Consider the following 16,745-nt stretch of genomic DNA (forward strand, 5'->3'; position numbering starts at 1 on the left):
GTCTATAGGTTCAATGCAATCCCTATGAAAATTTCAATAGCATTTTTCATAGAACTAAAACAAATAATTCTAAAATTTGTATGAAATCACAAAAGACATCAAAGATCCAAAGAAACCCTGAGAAAAGAACAGAGCTATATTTCAAAAGATAGAGCTACAGAACACACACATTAAGGTGCAGTAGCCAGTTAAACTCATGCTGGCCACCATCCAGGTGACAACCACCATGACCAGCAGACACATTACTGCCAAAATGCTCATTATCCTTTGAAAGATGGATCGGACTCCCTTCTGTCAGCTAAACGAAGATCTCCACCCAAACAGCCATGCTCTGGGGTGAGGCAGAGGGAGTGGGCAGGGGGCTGGGGACCACACTGACCCCTCAAGCCCCAGGGTGGTGGTGGGGGTCTGGGAGAGAAATAAGTCCCTACATGCTCTGCCCCAAACTTAAGCTCCCTGTGATACGGAGGGTCCTTAGGTGGCTGAGGCCTCCAGAATGTTCTGATGGCTCTCTGGGGTGATACTCCTGGAACTCGTAACCTTCTGGGGTCCGAGGCAGAGCCGCCTTCTTGGGTAGCTGACTGGGGCACAAGAGCAGGGGGTGGGCTGCCACCAGGACCCTCAGCGTCCAGCAGGGGAGGACTGGCTGTCTCTGAACAAGGGAATAGCTCCTGAGAGCCTGCATGCCAGGCACCTTGCTAGGAATGCCAAGACGAAACCCCTGGGCTTGTCCTTGAAGAGCTCTCCTGCCCCGTCTCGTGCTCAGGAAGCGACAGGAGCCCCACTGTCTCCCACAGAACAGGCTGCTTCTTCAGAAAAGTGTCTGGCACCCAGTTTTCAAGAGTGAGATGACTGCCCGCCTGCCCCTGTGCCCTGTTCCCAGGCTGAAGCGGAGACCTGGCTGGAAGGGAGCACCTCTTGTCCAGTGTTGTCCTGAATTTCTTCCTGAAGACTCTAGACAGCACCTACTAACCTGCGTCCCCTCAGGAAGCTGTGTAAAGGGGGAGGGTCCCCAGGCCCTTGGTTGGGTCGGTTGCGGCAAGAACCCAGTTCCCACAGAGCGAGCAGGTAAGCGCGGCGCTCGGGGATTCCCATCTGCCGCCAGAAGAGGGCGCGCGTCGGGACTGGACTCTGAAGAGAAGCCGAGCCTGCACAGCGGAGGGACGCAGTCGCCTGCTGGGAATCCTACCTAAGGCAGGCAGGCTGCACTGTGAAAGCCTCGCGTGCTCCAGACCCTCAGTGTTCCGCAGCGACACAGGCTGACACTCTGGCCGCTCTGGACCCTGGGAGCTTTCCACCCTGCCACGTTGTTTGCCACATTCACATTCTCCACCTTAAATGTTCGTTCAAGTATCTGAACAGCAGTTACTTGACGGCAGCCGGCAAGGTGCTCTTCAGAACGCTCCTGAACGGTGACGTTAAATGACGTATCTTTTAGAAGCTGTCATTTAACAAGAGCAGGTTCTCTTAATAGACAAACATTTCACTTCCCAGCAGCGTTCAACTGGCTCGATTTGGTGATGACGAGCATCTCGTTTTGGGGAGTGGGGCGGCCGGAGGCTGCGTCTGGGCCGTTGGTGGCACCCGCTTCTCCGGTCATCCTCTGCCCCATGGGGCCCACGCACACCTCCTCAGGGGCCTCTGGGGCCCTTTCCTGAGTGATCAGTTGGTGTCAAGTGTCTGGACCACCCTCCTGCTCTCACTGAATGTTGGAGAAGCAGAGACGCTGATAAACCTGCCAACCCGCTCTCCAGGCTGCCGCATCAGCAGTCCTGAGAGCACAGAACCTAGTGGGTGATACACTAGAAAACCCCACACGGACACGCTAGTAGGGTGGGGGTAGGTACTGAAAGCTGGGGCCCAACACATAAACGGCAGCTCACACATTGAGAGGCAGCTGGACTCTGGGAGCTGTGCTCTGCTGTTCGGTCACTGGGGTGGATCCGGCCGAGGAGTCCTGGAAACAGACAAGAACACAGTGAGTGGACTGCAGGCTCCAGGGGGAGCCTGGCAGCCAGTGAACCCTATCCCTCCCACAGCAGCTCAGGAAACTGCTCCTGCCCACGTCTGGTTGGACAGCGGATGCAGCATTCAATGTGCAAGGAGATGGGGGTGGGGGAGAGGGCTGCCTTTATTCTCAGGACTTGCATTAGTTACTCCTGTGTTTGTCCAAGAAAAGCCAGACAAAACTTTTCATGCTTCAAGATGTAAGCTTATTTAAAACCACATCCCTGAGTGCTAAGGAAAACCAGTCTTTCCACAGTGAACACAGCAGCTAGAGCGGACAGGATGTGAAACATGGCATCTCGCCTGACCAGGTGTGCAAAGCCTCAAGGGTCCACTCTGCAAGATGACGGAGGGACGGCCCCTCGCAGGTGATCCCTGCCGAGTGCCAGGCACACGGTGAGCTGCTGAGGGGCTGGCTGAGGCAGAAGGAGCCAGTGCACCCGGTTTGCTACAGCAGCTCCAGGAAACTCAACAGGGGAGGACCCCGGGGGTCGGTCTTGCTTCTCACTGACTCTGGCCCTCTGGACTCCTCTCAGAAGGTTACAATGGCCCAGAGGGTCCAGAGCTGTCTCTTAGCTCCATTTCCTGGTCTCCTGCCAAGGAAGGCAAAACACTCATGAGTTCTGGGGATCAGGGCTGGACATATTTGGGGCTGTCATTCCCCCTCTACCAACAGGACAAGTGGATTCAGGTCAGGAATGGCGTGCAAGACAAGGAGCATTGAGTTTCCTTCCTTAGTGACTGGCAGGACAGAGATGCTGAGTGAAGGGAGTGGGGAGTGTGAGACCCAGGGGAGGTCACGGGGCTGGGCACTGGACACAGAGAGTCTGATGTGCTTGGATCCTGAGGATGACGCAGCAGGAAGCTGACCAGGGGCTGGGAAGTGGGGACACGGCCTGGACATGTGCGTTCAGGATTAGCACAGGGTCCCTGAGCCCTGAGCTCTCAGCCTGCGACCCTAGGCATGTTTCACCCTCGGGCCCTGACTTCTGCCCCGACCACAGCTCAGCGACAGGGACAGGGTGCACCCCACTCAGAACAGCAGGGCACCAGACAAAACTGTGAAGCCTGGTCCCCAAGAATCAAGCAGTGAAGACAGGGCCTGGAGGGGTGAGGAAATGGCCATCGAGGGGCCTCACCTTCCAGGTGAGTTGGAATATTAGACACAGTAATTCACAGCTGTGAGCAAGGAAATGCTGGCCTCATTCTTTCTGCAGCCATTGGAGGTCAGAGGTGAAGACTCAGCCTCGAGAAAGGGCGGAGGAAGGACAGAGGCTGAGCTGAGACTGTCTGCCGACCAGCATGCCCCACACGACAGGGAGAAGGACCTGCACAGGTGGGTGTGGACAGCTGCGTGGAGCACATCGAACGGGACTGGGTGAGGGAGCTGGACACCCAGGTTTAGCTTGTTTCTATAAAAGACACTGTGCTTCCATTGGGAAATTTACATATAGATGATAAAGCCAGTACTTATGGAGTTGGGATTTGAGTTTTTAAAAAATTGTTCAGGTTTTCCATCATTTTATTACCAACAGTGAGTGGTTCCAATACATTTTCAAAGTGAGATACACAGAATCACAGAGTTCAATTATCTGAGGTCTGTTTCAAGATCAAGCTTTGGTTGATGTGACCACATGTTTCCTGGATTCCATACATGCCACCTTTGTGGGGGGCCAGGAGGGGCCAGGAGAGGACTGTGGGGTGACCCTGCTGATCAGCCATGCTGCTGACCAAATCTGGGCACTGTGGCCACAGTGCCATGAGGGCCTCAGCTGGATGGCAAGACCCACAAGATGACTGGCTTGGATGGAGCTAGACTTACAACCCAACTCTTATCAGAGGGCTCCTGTGCAAATAAAGCCTCCTGAAACAGCTACCAGCCAACAGGCACCACATGTGAAGCCGCATGACCTGGCGTGGCTGCTGAATCCCACTGTGCCTGGAGATAGCCTTCCCCAGTGTCTCTCTGCACCTCACTGCTCTCCAGCCACTCCAGCCATGATTCACCCGGAGGAGACAAGCTCAGATGAGACTGCCTCTGCCTCCCAGCTAGAGGAGAGAGAGGCTGGTGTGGCTGAGCTCTGAGCCGCAGAGCTGAACCTACGGACCCAGCCCGTCACTCTGGATGACAGATGCTGGGGGCAGGAGGACAGGGTGCTCACCCAGCATTGGAGCCATGAGGATGCCCTACAGGAGCCACAGGGGAGCAGTGCCGGGCCCTCCCTGGACACCTGGCCCTCAGCTGAGATGGACACGACAGAGGCCACAGAGCAAATAAGTGGAGTTTCAGGGCAGACCCTCCATTAGAGCAGGGATGCAGGCATGAGAGGCCACACCTGTGATAACCTCTTTTCCCAAGGGATGAAGAACATCTGAGGTCGTTCAGTGCAGCCCCATGCCCTCCGTTGTGACCACGTGGAACAGGCTTCCTGCCGGGTCTGGGGCCTGTCTCCTAGCTGAGGGCTGGAGGCTGATTCTGCTTTGATTTTTATAGTTGGACTATAAAGAAAGCTGAGCGCCGAAGAATTGATCTTTTGAACTGTGGTGTGGAGAAGACTCTTGAGAGTCCCTTGGACTGCAAGCAGATCCAACCAGTCCATCCTAAAGGAGATCAGTCCTGGGTGTTCATTGGAAGGACTAATGTTGAAGCTGAAACTCCAATACCTCACCTGATGCGAAGAGCTGACTCATTTGAAACGACCCTGATTGATGCTGGCAGAGATTGAGGGCAGGAGGAGAGGGGACGACAGAGGATGAGATGGTTGGATGGCATCACCGACTCGATGGACATGGGTTTTGGTGGACTCTGGGAGTTGGTGATGGACAGGGAGGCCTGGCGTGCTGAGGTTCATGGGGTTGCAAAGAGTCAGACACGACTGAGCGACTGAAGTGAACTGAACTTTTAAATGATTCTGGACCTGAAGGAATTAGCGAGGGCTTGGTAGGAGTGAGGGAACTGGGCAGGGATGAAGGAAGGAAGTAAACGGCTCCAGAGCTTTCAGATAAAAATTATTGGGAACGCAGCCCTGGGACAGGCTCTTCCTGTCTCCTGGTGACGCCTAGCCAGCCCTCGCCTCGGCCCCGCCCTCGCCCACTCCCTCGCCCGCCCCGGCCCCGCCCTCTCTCCCGCCCGCCCCGGCCCCGCCTTCTCCCCCGCCCGCCCCGGCCCCGCCCCGGCTCTGGCGCCTCCTTCCCGGCCCCGCCCTGTGCCTGCCTGACCCATCATGGTAAGGTGTCGGCTGAGATGAGGCGGAATCTATTCAGTAGACTCCTAATGACCGCGTGCTGGGACTCAGCCCCGGAGGCTAGCACAGCCCGACCAGAGGAATCGCCAGCAGGGTGAGGACGTGGGTGGCACAGTCCTCGGGGCCACTAACCACGGGGGGGCCGATCCCAGTGACCCATCTGGCCTCGTTCAGCAGTGGCCCACGGAGCATTTGACAGGAGTCTAGGACGAGCCCAAGAAGGAGTGATTCTAAACCGTCAGGTTGTTACCAGGCGCCGGAGGCCGTACCGCGGCGTTTCCCGGGGACCCTGAGCAGTAGCCGGGAACCAGGCCTTTAATTTCCCACTGGGATTAATAAAAGGGAAAACGGTCTGTGGGTTGGTGGACTGCACCCCTTCTAAAAGGGGCTCCAAGTCACTTTTCTTGACGCAGACCAAGACCCTAAGAAGAAACATCTCACTTTCATTTTAGTATGTGTCCAGAAAACACTGTCATCACCCTGAGGAGCTGGGAAATGGGCACGTTCACTCATCACTTGCTACCACGCTGGAACACAGGGTGTAAAAGATTCTCAGGAACATGCTTCCCCAATAAAACTTCAGAATAAAACGTTTACAGCCAAACTCTTTGCTTAGTTCCAAGAAGAACAGCCAACAGCCTGCAGGGCCAGGGTGCCCGGAGGCAGGGTCTGGGTGGTGAGCCCAGCCGGGCAGAGCCTGGCCTGGGCTGGCCAAGCTCACACCAGCAGCTAGAGGTCAGAGGCCGAGGATCTGAAGGAAACAGTTTGTCCTGGGAGAAGGAGCCATCGTGCTGTGCCAATGGAACATCCACAGTTCTCTCCATCAGCCCCGGGAAAGCTGGCTGGCCACGCAAGACAGAGGCCGATGGGAGGCCAAGCTCACCTCAAGTGGCTCCACTCACACTTCACCTGAAGGGGCCATGACAGGTCCACAGATTCTCAACGCAGCCCTGAGCCTCTGGCTCCAGGTCCACTTGGGTCCACAGACCCACCCGAGGTCACGTCTGGCCGCTGCCGCCCCTGCCTGATCAACAAGATTCTCCTGGCTCCCAGGGTGGAAGGAAGCTGCAATAGAGACCACGAGGTTGCAAGCTCTAAAAGGCCAAAAAGCTGGCCGACCCACTTGAGTGCCGTCTGCAGAGGACACACCTCCAGCCCCTGCCTTCGTCCTGCTGGGCCACAGCTGGGCCAGGAGCTTGATAGGCCTCCCCGGGTCACTCTGAAGGGGAGGGACCCCTTAAGTGGGAAGCTTGGGAACCATTCAGTCAGGCCCTGAAAATCGCAAAACGCTAACGAGCTGGGATGAGGGAGGCAGTTACAGGACTACTTCTGACCTGTTGGATGTCGTAAGGTTTGACTTTGAGTCAACGGGTGGGGCCTTTTTCCACCAAGAAGCGTCCACCACCCATGACCACTGCCCACGAGCACTGCCTACACTGGCACCTGCCATTCATAGCCCTGTGAGTGAGGGTGCGTCGTGTCCAACTCTTTGCAACCAATGGACTGTAGCCCACCAGGCTCCTCTGCCCATAGGATCTCCCAGGCAAGCATACTTGAGTAGGTTGCCATTTCCTTCTCCAGAGGATCTTCTGACCCAGGGATGGACCCTGCCTCCTGTGTCTCCTGCACTGGCAGGTGATTCTTCACTGCTGAGCCACCAGGGAAGCCCCACAGGCCCTGCCGGCCTGCTCTTAACTCACAACAATCACACCCCTTCTTCCTCCCAACAGCTGAGTGACAAGGGTCCAGAGATGGGCGCAGCTGCTTCCCTTGACCTCTCACCCCTCCTGATGGCCTTACTGAGGGCCTGAGCCCGGTCACAATGTTTGCTTCCAGTGTAACTTAGGAACACAGGTCCCAAGACCCGGTCATCTCTGCTGCTGACCCCAACCCCTCAACTCTTAATGGACTGGCCTTTCGTGCAGCCAGCAGAACCAGTCTGGCTCTGCTAGTTGGCTGTGAGCGAAGCAAATCCCCTTGACTTCCCTGGTAGATGGAGCTGGTGCCTTGTCCCACACAGAAGGGCTCCATAGACCCATGGTCACAGGGAGCACATCAGCCAGGCTCACAACCAGATGCTGAAGACACAGGAGCGCTAATCCAGGCTTTCTCCTGCGTCAGAGGGCTCAGGGGGCTGGGACCGCACCTTCAGAGGCTGTCTCGGGCCCCTGAGAAGTCCCTCATGTCCACCAGGGCTGTGTAAGTGCTGTGGTTGAGATGGAGACTCACCTCCACTGGGACCTGGGGGCCCTGAGGCTTGGGCCCCAAAAGGCACAGGTGCCTGGCCTTCTCATGCCCGTCCAGGGACTGGGGGAGGGAAGTGAGTGGTGCTGAGGAGGGCCCCCAGGTCGCAGGCTGTGGCATTACCTGGGCAGGAGCACTGCGGGACAGGTGCACCAGGTCCCCGATCCTGGCCGCGGCCCTGGGATCGCTGGAGCTGATGAGCACGGGGGCACTGATCTCCATGGAGCGCCTGTGGCCGCTGGCCTGGGTGGACTTGTGCGTCACGCTGAGCGCCGTGAAGGAGTGCCGCTTCTTGGCGTTCTTCTTGCTGTCCACACGCCGCTGGAAGGCGCTGACTGCCCCTGTGCTGCCTGAAGTGGGACCCGGGGCCACGCTGGCCACTGCGCCGGCCTCAGAGGGCAGGGAGGCAAGGCAGCCGGACGCCGAGGCCAGGCCCAGCTTGTCCATCTCCATCAGCTGCTTGGCAGCATCATTGAGCTAAGGAGAGAGGAAGAGGAGGGTCAGTGAGCAGCAGCCGCAACCCACGTCCAGCCTTCTGCTCACGCCTCAAAGCTGCCAGTGTGTTTGGGGTACTGGAACCTTCCAACAGCACGTGCAATAGGAACAGTGTTGAGGAAACACAGTAAAGGCCAGGGTGGCATCTGGGCACTTGATTGAAAACCTGTGTTTCAATCAAAGGGGTCTGCTCCCTTTGCCCCACTGTGGCCGAACTGTGCTGCCTGGGAAACACCCAGGGGGTGGGGAGAAGTGCCCCCATGTGCTCCCCACCTCGTGGGCCAGCAGGACGCACCACCCCCGTCCATCCCCTGTGCATGCAGCCTCTGCTGCGGCAGAGCCCTGTCCCCACAGTCCGGGGACGTGGGCAGAACAAAGGCCCCCCTGAAACAGGACACACCTGTATACCAGGTGGGGAGCAGGGCCCAACAGGAACACAGCAGAGCCCAGGCCTGAGCTCAGGGCCACAGTGGGGCACCGTACCAGGGGCTGGTGCAGAGAAGGGTTGCAAGCCTTTGCTGCTGGATTTGCACAGCGAAAGGAAGGGATGGTGCGTCCACAGGCCAAGCTGACAGATCTCAGGCGCTGGAGTACAGCTGCACCGAATGGCTCAGGCACAGGGCTGTCTGCATTTCCACTGCAAACACCCGTCCTTCACAGGGTTGGGGTGGGGTCGTACAACTCACTCCAGGCCCCAAAACCTGGGATCTAAATCCAGGATCATTTCCTCTGAAATGCTGCCTTCACTGAGGCTCAGCTGTTTTGCTCTATTTTAAGGTTTTACTCATTTGCTCCTTCTACAGTGCTGAATCCCCTCCCCCTTCTTTGCGGGGGCCCTCTGACCCTGGAGGCCGGCCTCTGTACCCCCTGTTCTGCACCTAACTGCGGGGCCACCCAAAGAGCAGAAGCAGGAAGCATGGGCACCAGAACCTGGTCTAAACTACCCGCCCTGTGCCTCCACGTGGCAGGTTTCTGTATGGAAATAATGGCACTGCCGCCACCGCTGGGCTCAACTCCCCCTTAGCCCAGAGCAGCAGCCCTGGAGCCCCTCACTCAGTCCCAGGGACCCTGTGGATTCAGTGTCAGAAACCACAGTTTCAGGACCAGGAAATCCAGGGAAGGACAAGGCAGGTATGTGCACGCCCAGAGCACGTGTGCACACAGCAGGACCAGGTACGCCCTGGCCCCACAGACACAGGCCACTCAGCCACACGATCAGCAGCCCACCACATGTCTGCCCCGAGCTGACATGTCTACCACCCTGCCCCCACAAGGAGAGCTGGGCTTCAGGGTGGCCTGAGTGCCTCCCACGGGTGCTGAAAGGAGGATGAGCCGATGTCCACTGAAGAAGACAGTCTCCACAAACCGCAGGGAGAGTGACAAACGCTGCTTCCCGGTGGCGAAGCCTCTGCATTTCCTCCCACCCCTGCCGCGGGCGAGGGGACCCCAGAGGAGCACCCTCCAGAGGCAGAAAAACGGCGTGGCCTCATGCTGTTCACCGAATCTCTGTTCTATGACAATGGCAGAGGGGTCTGGCCTGAAGGTCATGTGGTGGGGGTGGGGGCGGGGGTGCGGTGAGGAAGGGGTGAGGCTGACAGATCCCTCAGGCCTGTGGGCCTGTGGGCTGCAGAGAGGAGCCTGGATTCATTCTGAGAGTAATGCCCCCTGCCCCAGGGACACAGGCAGGAGTGAGGCCTGAGTCACCTTTGTAGAGATGGTCCGGTCCGTATGTGACAGTGGACCATGGGGAGGTGACAGCGGGTGGAGGGTCGGCTGGGAGATGGTGACAAGATGGCAGGGCTGCTCCGGGAGGGCTGATACCCAGCACAGCTGAAAACTTTTCCTCTGAAAGTTTCTCTTTACCTTAGCTTTATGCTATCAACTCCAGGTAAAGGCAAAAGTTAGAAATGAATGACATGGTTGGGCATAGGGGTCAGTGGACAGAGGGACAAGGGCTGTTCCTGGAGCAGGCAGGGGGGCTGGAGTCACCTACTTCTGATGTGTGGAGCAAACTCTGGAGTCCCTAGAGTGAGCAGGCTGGCCTCCCATGGCCCCTGCCCTCTCCCCACGCCTCCCCACTGGGCCTACTGGGTCACCCTGGCCCCACAGTCTCTCAGCCACAGGCACTGGGGGCTGGCCCCTCACCCTTCCTCCTGTCCCCAAGGTGGCTTCTCTGCGGGTCCCTCTGAGCGGGAGAGTTACAGCTCCTCCCCTAGCTTCCTCCCATTTCCAGCTCCGTGTCCTCCACGGAGGACACACTCCCTCTAGACTTCACCTTCTCTCCATCTGTGTCTCTTCCCATGAAAACCTAGGTTTCAAGATGACTCTCCCAGGGCCTGGCTCACAGCAGTCGCTCAGTAAACGAGAGGCAGCTTGGATGGCCACGTGCTGAAAACCACTCTTTCGGTCCAGGGCTCAGATGTGCCAGCAGACTGAGAGGCATGGAGTCCTCAACAGCTTCACACTCAGCTCCTAACTGCTCTCACTTTGAGGCTTTGGAATAAACAAAAGCCACAGAGGAGAGCTCTGAGCCTCTCTGAGTGGGCGCAGCTCAAATTAGCTGTGTTTTCTCTCTGCAGTAACTGATGGAGTTGCAGCGGTTGCAGACAGTGGACAGAGTACACGCACGGGTCAGGTCATCAGGGACACACAGCCTCTCCTCCACACAGAAATGCTGCCAAAGGGAGCAGGAGGAACATGATGACGGGAGGGGTTTCTCCAAGTGGCCCAGAGAGTTAATCTCAGAAGTAATTCCTGGTCAAGTCTTAGAATGAATGTGGAGGCAGCAGAAACGGCAGGGCCATCTCCCCACAAATGCTCTCAGCTCTGGAGGCAAGAAGCCTGGCGGCCTGCGGCCCTTTCCAGCTGCACAGTCAGCCAAGCCGTTCCTTCTGCACTGAACACAGCCTGAATCTCAGCCAAGCCCGGCTCTGTTGTCACCTTATAAACACCTAGAATCAAATCTCTCCATGCCAAATCTGCTTCCACCTTATTGACTATGCCAAAGCCTATGACTGTGTGGATCACAATACACTGTGGAAAATTCTGAAACAGATGGGAATACCAGACCACCTGACCTGCCTCTTGAGAAACCTGTATGCACATCAGGAAGCAACAGTTAGAACTGGACATAGACCAACAGACTGGTTCTAAATAGGAAAAGGAGTATGTCAAGGCTGTATATTGTCACCCTGCTTATTTAACTTATATGCAGAGTACATCATGAGAAACGCTGGGCTGGAGGAAGCACAAACTGGAATCAAGATTGCAGGGAGAAATATCAATAACCTCAAATATGCAGATGACACCACCCTTATGGCAGAAAGTGAAGAAGAACTAAAGAACCTCTTGATGAAAGTGAAATAGGAGAGTGAAAAGGTTGGCTTAAAGTTCAACATTCAGAAAACTAAGATTATGGCATCTGGTCCCATCACTTCATGGCAAATAGATGAAACAGTGGAAACAGTGGGTGACTTTATTTTTCTGGGTTCCAAAATCACTGCAGATGGTGATTGTAGCCATGAAATTAAAAGACGCTTACTCCTTGGAAGGAAAGTTATGACCAACCTAGGTAGCATATTTAAAAGCAGACATTACTTTGCCAACAAAGGTCCGTCTAATCAAGGCTATGGTTTTTCCAGTGGTCATGTATGGATGTGAGAGTTGGACTATAAAGAAAGCTGAGCGCCGAAGAATTGATGCTTTTGAACTGTGGTGTTGGAGAAGACTCTTGAGAGTCCCTTGGACTGCAAGCAGATCCAACCAGTCCATTCTAAAGGAGATCAGTCCTGTGTGTTCATTGGAAGAACTGATGATGAAGCTGAAACTCCAATACTTTGGCCACCTGATGTGAAGAGCTGACTCATTTGAAAAGACTCTGATGCTGGGAGGGATTGGGGGCAGGAGGAGAAGGGGACGACAGAGGATGAGATGGTTGGATGCCATCACCGACTCGATGGACATGGGTTTTGGTGAACTCTGGGAGTTGGTGATGGACAGGGAGGCCTGGCGTGCTGCAGTTCATGGGGTCTCAAAGAGTCGGACACAACTGAGCGACTGAACTGAACTGAAGGAGGCCCACCCAAGGGGCAGGTAACCCCATATCCATGGCCAAGGTCCACCCTTGGGGCCACATGGAATCTGCAAAAGAGCCTTTTCCCCAACTTATTTCTCAGACACGGGTCCACCCAGACCCACTGTGAGGCTTGGGGCTGAGCGTGGGCTTTCTGGGCAACTTTAATGCTCACTGAAGTTTCTGAGTCACTGACTGGATGGGATGAGTCGGGGTGGGAGGGGGGAAGTCGAGCAAAGGCACCTGTGGAAACCATGGCCAAGGGGAGGGCAGATAGGAGGGTGCCTAGGGCGGCCTGAGGTAGGGGGTTGCTGAGGAGCCTGTGTCCCTGAGCAGAATGCAGAAGAGTAGACGGCAGCTGAGGACACAGAGATTCCAAGCCAGGGGGCATCCAGTGCGGGGGGCTCAGTTGGCTGAAAAATGGTTCCATCTTCATGTGCCTGGTTTGCAGGGACACTGCTGCCCACGCAGGGAACACATGATGGGAAGGGAGGAGAGACGCTGGCACCTGAGCAGAAACAGTCAACGCAGCACAGCTGGCAGCCATCCCCATGCTAGGCGGGCAAAAGCCCCAGGAGAGGCGTGGGCCCCACCGGCAGCCAGGCCGGGCTCCTCCCTGCATTTCAGCCCCAGGTTGCCACACTGTCATCCCGCTGGTCTATGGAAGATGGACATTCACTCATGGCAGCGCCTCTGCTTTCTTCTGGGCTCTCTTGCAGCTGGACGGCTCCAGGGAGGCTGGCAGTTCAAGGCCCAGAGGGACTGGTCTCACAGGACTTGCTAGGTCCCTGTGTACTAATAAGCAGGTGCGCTGAAAGGGTGCCAGCTAAGACCTTGGTGATGGCTGGTGGCTTAGTCCTTATAGAATAGTTTGACTTCTATGGAACACTGGCCCACAGCCAAACAACACTACGCAAATGAACTAACTGCCTCCTGTGTGCTGAGTACTACACCAGGATGAGAAGGGAAAGGAATTGTCATTGGTCTGGCCTCAAACTGGCTACCTGTGCAGCTGTAGAGACAGGATGACAGGGAATCCGAGTCATTACCTGTTAACATGTTACCTCATATGCATCACATTGTAAGATGTAACTTCACAAACAGTTCAGAAAGTGCTACAGGGGAGAATGGTCAGGAAGAGCTGGTAGCTATGCACCTACCGGCCTCTGTGGAGGACCCAGGGCCACATCCCATTGCCCGGATTGTGTCTTGGGGTGCAGACCCGAGGGACGCTGAAGTCCTCCTGTCTCTGGTGGAGCCCCGTCGGCTCCACCCCCATCGCTCCCTCACCCAGCTGCCCTGTGGTGACTGGGCGTCACCTGTAAGGGAAGCCCATTAGGTCTGCATGGAGGCACAGTCTGAACCTGGACACAGAAATGTGGGCAGAACTCATGTCCAGGTCCAGAGGGGGATCCCCTGCCCCAGCTGCCCACTGATGGTGCTCACGATGATGCTCATGAGAAACGGGACATGAAGAAGAAAAGGGAAAAACAAAACGGAGCTTCAAGCACCATCACGTCTCCCCAGCGTTCTACGGCAGGGACCCGTGAGCAGCTCTGCTCTTGTTTCTTCCCTGGGACTTTGTCAGGTCACCTCTGGTGTGGCAGAATCAGGGTGTCGTGAGAGTTAGGAGCTGAGTGAGGAAGCAGGGGTTACCCTGGCTTGGGAGATATGGAGAAGCCCCACCCCCCAGCCCACCTGGAGCGCTGGTCACAGAACAGTGTTTGGATGTGGTTGTAACCTGTCTCCATGGAGAACAATGACCCCAGAGGCTTGCACCTGGTCCTCACTTCTCTGATGGAAGCTGTTTACTCTAGGCCCTGAGCTGAGGGGTCTCAGCATGGGAGAGCCACAGCTGACCTACAGACTTCCTGTTCTGCCAAAAATACCTCTCGGGTATCCCAATTTTATCATCCTTGTTTGTCCCCAACTGCAGTTATATCAATCATTGCAATATAATTGACATACGACATTGTGCTAAAGTATACAACATAATACATAATGTATTAATACATATGTATACACAACATAATAAAGTATACAACTGCTTCCCTGGTGGCTCAGAGGTTAAAGCATCTGCCTGCAATGTGGGAGACCTGGGTTCGATCTCTGAGTTGGGAAGATCCCCTGGAGAAGGAAATGGCAACCCACTCCAGTATTCTTGCCTGGAGAATCCCATGGACGGAGAAGCCTGGTGGGCTACAGTCCACGGGGTCGCAAAGAGTCAGACAGGACTGAGCGACTTCAGTTTCACCTTTCTTTCATACAACATAATGGTTTGTCACCCTTATTTCAAAAATTCTAAACCATCACAGGTTAACAAGAAGGAGCAACAAGGACCATATTTACCCTCTCATCTGAAATGCTAAACACAGATGAAAGAAACACGGCTTTCAGACATGGAACACTGGACAGTTCAGGAGTGAAGAACCTCAAACCACAGGACATGCAGTAGAAAACATAGCTTTAGAAGGGCATCTAATCAGCCCCACACTGAGGCGCCCTAGTTCTGCCTAACAAGCTATGAGCAAGGCACGAAAAGTATCACACAGCCTCTCTGTGCATAGCTCAGTACATCCCAGGACAGGGCCTGCACACACTGGTAGGCATGCAAGAACACCCCATATCCGAGAAGCCAAATTCACAATACCGCATCCCCTCAGAGGTGCTATACATGCAAAGCGGCAGGGAATGCAGCCCATAAACCAACTGGGTCAGTATTCACAGGGCAAGAGTCATCAGCAGACCTAGAACCAGAACCAGAACCAGCCAGAACTCAGTGTCTGTGGGGAAGCACCAGGGGACACCCCGACCACACTCCCCAGATCCGAGCAGCGAGGCCAGTGTGCGCATCAGGAGACACCCCCAGGACACGAGGAAGACACCATCCATCTTCTAAAGACCAGTTCCCTGGATGCCCAGCCCACCCGTCCGTGGCACAGACGCCCTGTCCATTTGTCCGTCCATCTGTTGGGCACATGTTTCCCTTGTGCTACCCCACCGAGGCCACTTCCTGCTTCCTTCCACACAGGTGGGGCCTGAAGCCCCAGAGTGAAGCAAAACCCTCTGTAGGAAAGAATGGGGCAGGAGGGTGGTTGTTACAAGAGGCCCCAGGCAGGCTCTGGGGCCAGTTCCACCCACCCACCTGCTGGCCATGAGGGAGGCCATGGGACGGGAGAGTCTCAGGAATAGCTACCACCACGTGAACCCACCTCGAGCTTCACAGTCAGTCATCCAGATGTGGCTGCAGGCTGCTGGTTTTGAACTGATACCATTCATCAGGCCACTAGCCTGGGGGCCTGGGGGTCTGAGTGGCTGCCCAACAAGGGTCCCATCCCTTGGAGACTCCCTTTGGAGAACCCACCTGGCTGCACACCTTCCCTCATCTTCTAACAGCCTGACGGTCACACAGCCAACCCCATGTCGGCACCAGGGCCACTTCATAGAAGCTGGCAGTGCCGGTCGCTTGTAGGTAGGAAAGAAAGAAGTAGCTAGAAGAGTCCCTTTATCCGAGAGAGCCCCTCTGCTCGGAGTCGCTGCCCTGACTCCCTGGGTGGCTGAGAGAGTGGGAATGGCTGGCCAGGTCCCTCAGATGCTGTGAGGGCCTCCCACCCCTTCCAGAGGCCTCGTTGCCTAGACATGCTGCTCACAGACGCCAGCGGCCGCTAACCATTGCCTCTGGGTGGTGCTGACCACCACATGGGGCTGTGCCTGGTACCTCCTTGGGTCCTCCTGGTGCCCTCTGGACATGGCACCGTCCACACTGGCAGAGGAAGAAGCTGGGTACCAATGTATCACACAGCTGGGTGAAGCCCAGGTAGCCTGTGGGTCCAGAGTTGGACCAGGACAGCAGCCTTCCAGTACCCCCCAACATCCCCCAATGGGAGCAAGAAGTCAGAACTCCGCCCCCTCACCTCCCTACTCCTCAATGGGAGCAGGAAGTCAGAAACCTCCACCTCCAACCCCCCAATGAGAGCAGGAAGTCAGAACCCCACCTCCCAGTGCCATGCATCCCCAATATGCAGGGTTTCTTTTCCAGGAGCTGTGCCCCCCAACCAGGGACACCCCTGCAGGTCTATCCACCTGGATCCCAAATACACCTAGGGTCTGTGGAGACACTGAGGTTTGGATGGGGCTCCGGGCTCCTGTGTCTTTCTGTTTCTCCCGAGCCTGGGCGTGGACCTTCTACTAGAAGCCAAGGACCCTCCCCAGACTCCTCCCTGGAAACACTCTGCCTGCCCTGGGGCCTGAGACAAAGGTGAAGAAACAGCCAGCAGTTACTGGGTCAGCAAACCTCATGTGGGCGGGGCAGCCCGGACCTTTGAAACAGAATAGACAGCTTCAACGCTGTTTGTCTCCAGGGATGTTGGCAGCTCTGAGACCACAGATGCTGATGGACGCTCAGAATAACATGCTCTCTTCATAAGGCAAAGTGACAAGGAGACGACAGTGCTCCAGGAGCAAGAAAGGCCAAGTTCAACATCGCAATTAGTGGAGGCTCAAGCGACTTCCACAGCAATCATCGCGCCGAAGACCAAGCCTCTCACACAGGAAGCAGTTGCCATTAGCAACCATACCATTTTGGGCATTACATCTATTTGGCTAAATCAAGACTTCAGTTTTTGCCTCCATCTTCTCCCGGATCCGTAAATAGCACCAATCAGCCTCAGGGATCAGCCGAG

General features: G+C 55.8%; 1 protein-coding gene across 1 annotated transcript in view; it reads right to left on the minus strand.

The window, feature by feature from the left end:
- The window catches only part of SH3RF3 (SH3 domain containing ring finger 3), a 160,410-nt gene that overhangs the window by 49,700 nt on the left and 93,965 nt on the right, over positions 1-16,745 (minus strand). Inside the window, exons 4-5 of the mRNA XM_052648940.1 lie at positions 7,620-7,973; positions 1,884-1,957 (exon numbers count right to left, since the gene is read on the minus strand). Coding sequence (XP_052504900.1) covers positions 1,884-1,957; positions 7,620-7,973 — 428 coding nt within the window. The remainder of the gene's footprint in view (positions 1-1,883; positions 1,958-7,619; positions 7,974-16,745) is intronic.

Source organism: Budorcas taxicolor, chromosome 11, assembly GCF_023091745.1.
Source record: "Budorcas taxicolor isolate Tak-1 chromosome 11, Takin1.1, whole genome shotgun sequence".
NCBI lineage: Eukaryota > Metazoa > Chordata > Mammalia > Artiodactyla > Bovidae > Budorcas > Budorcas taxicolor.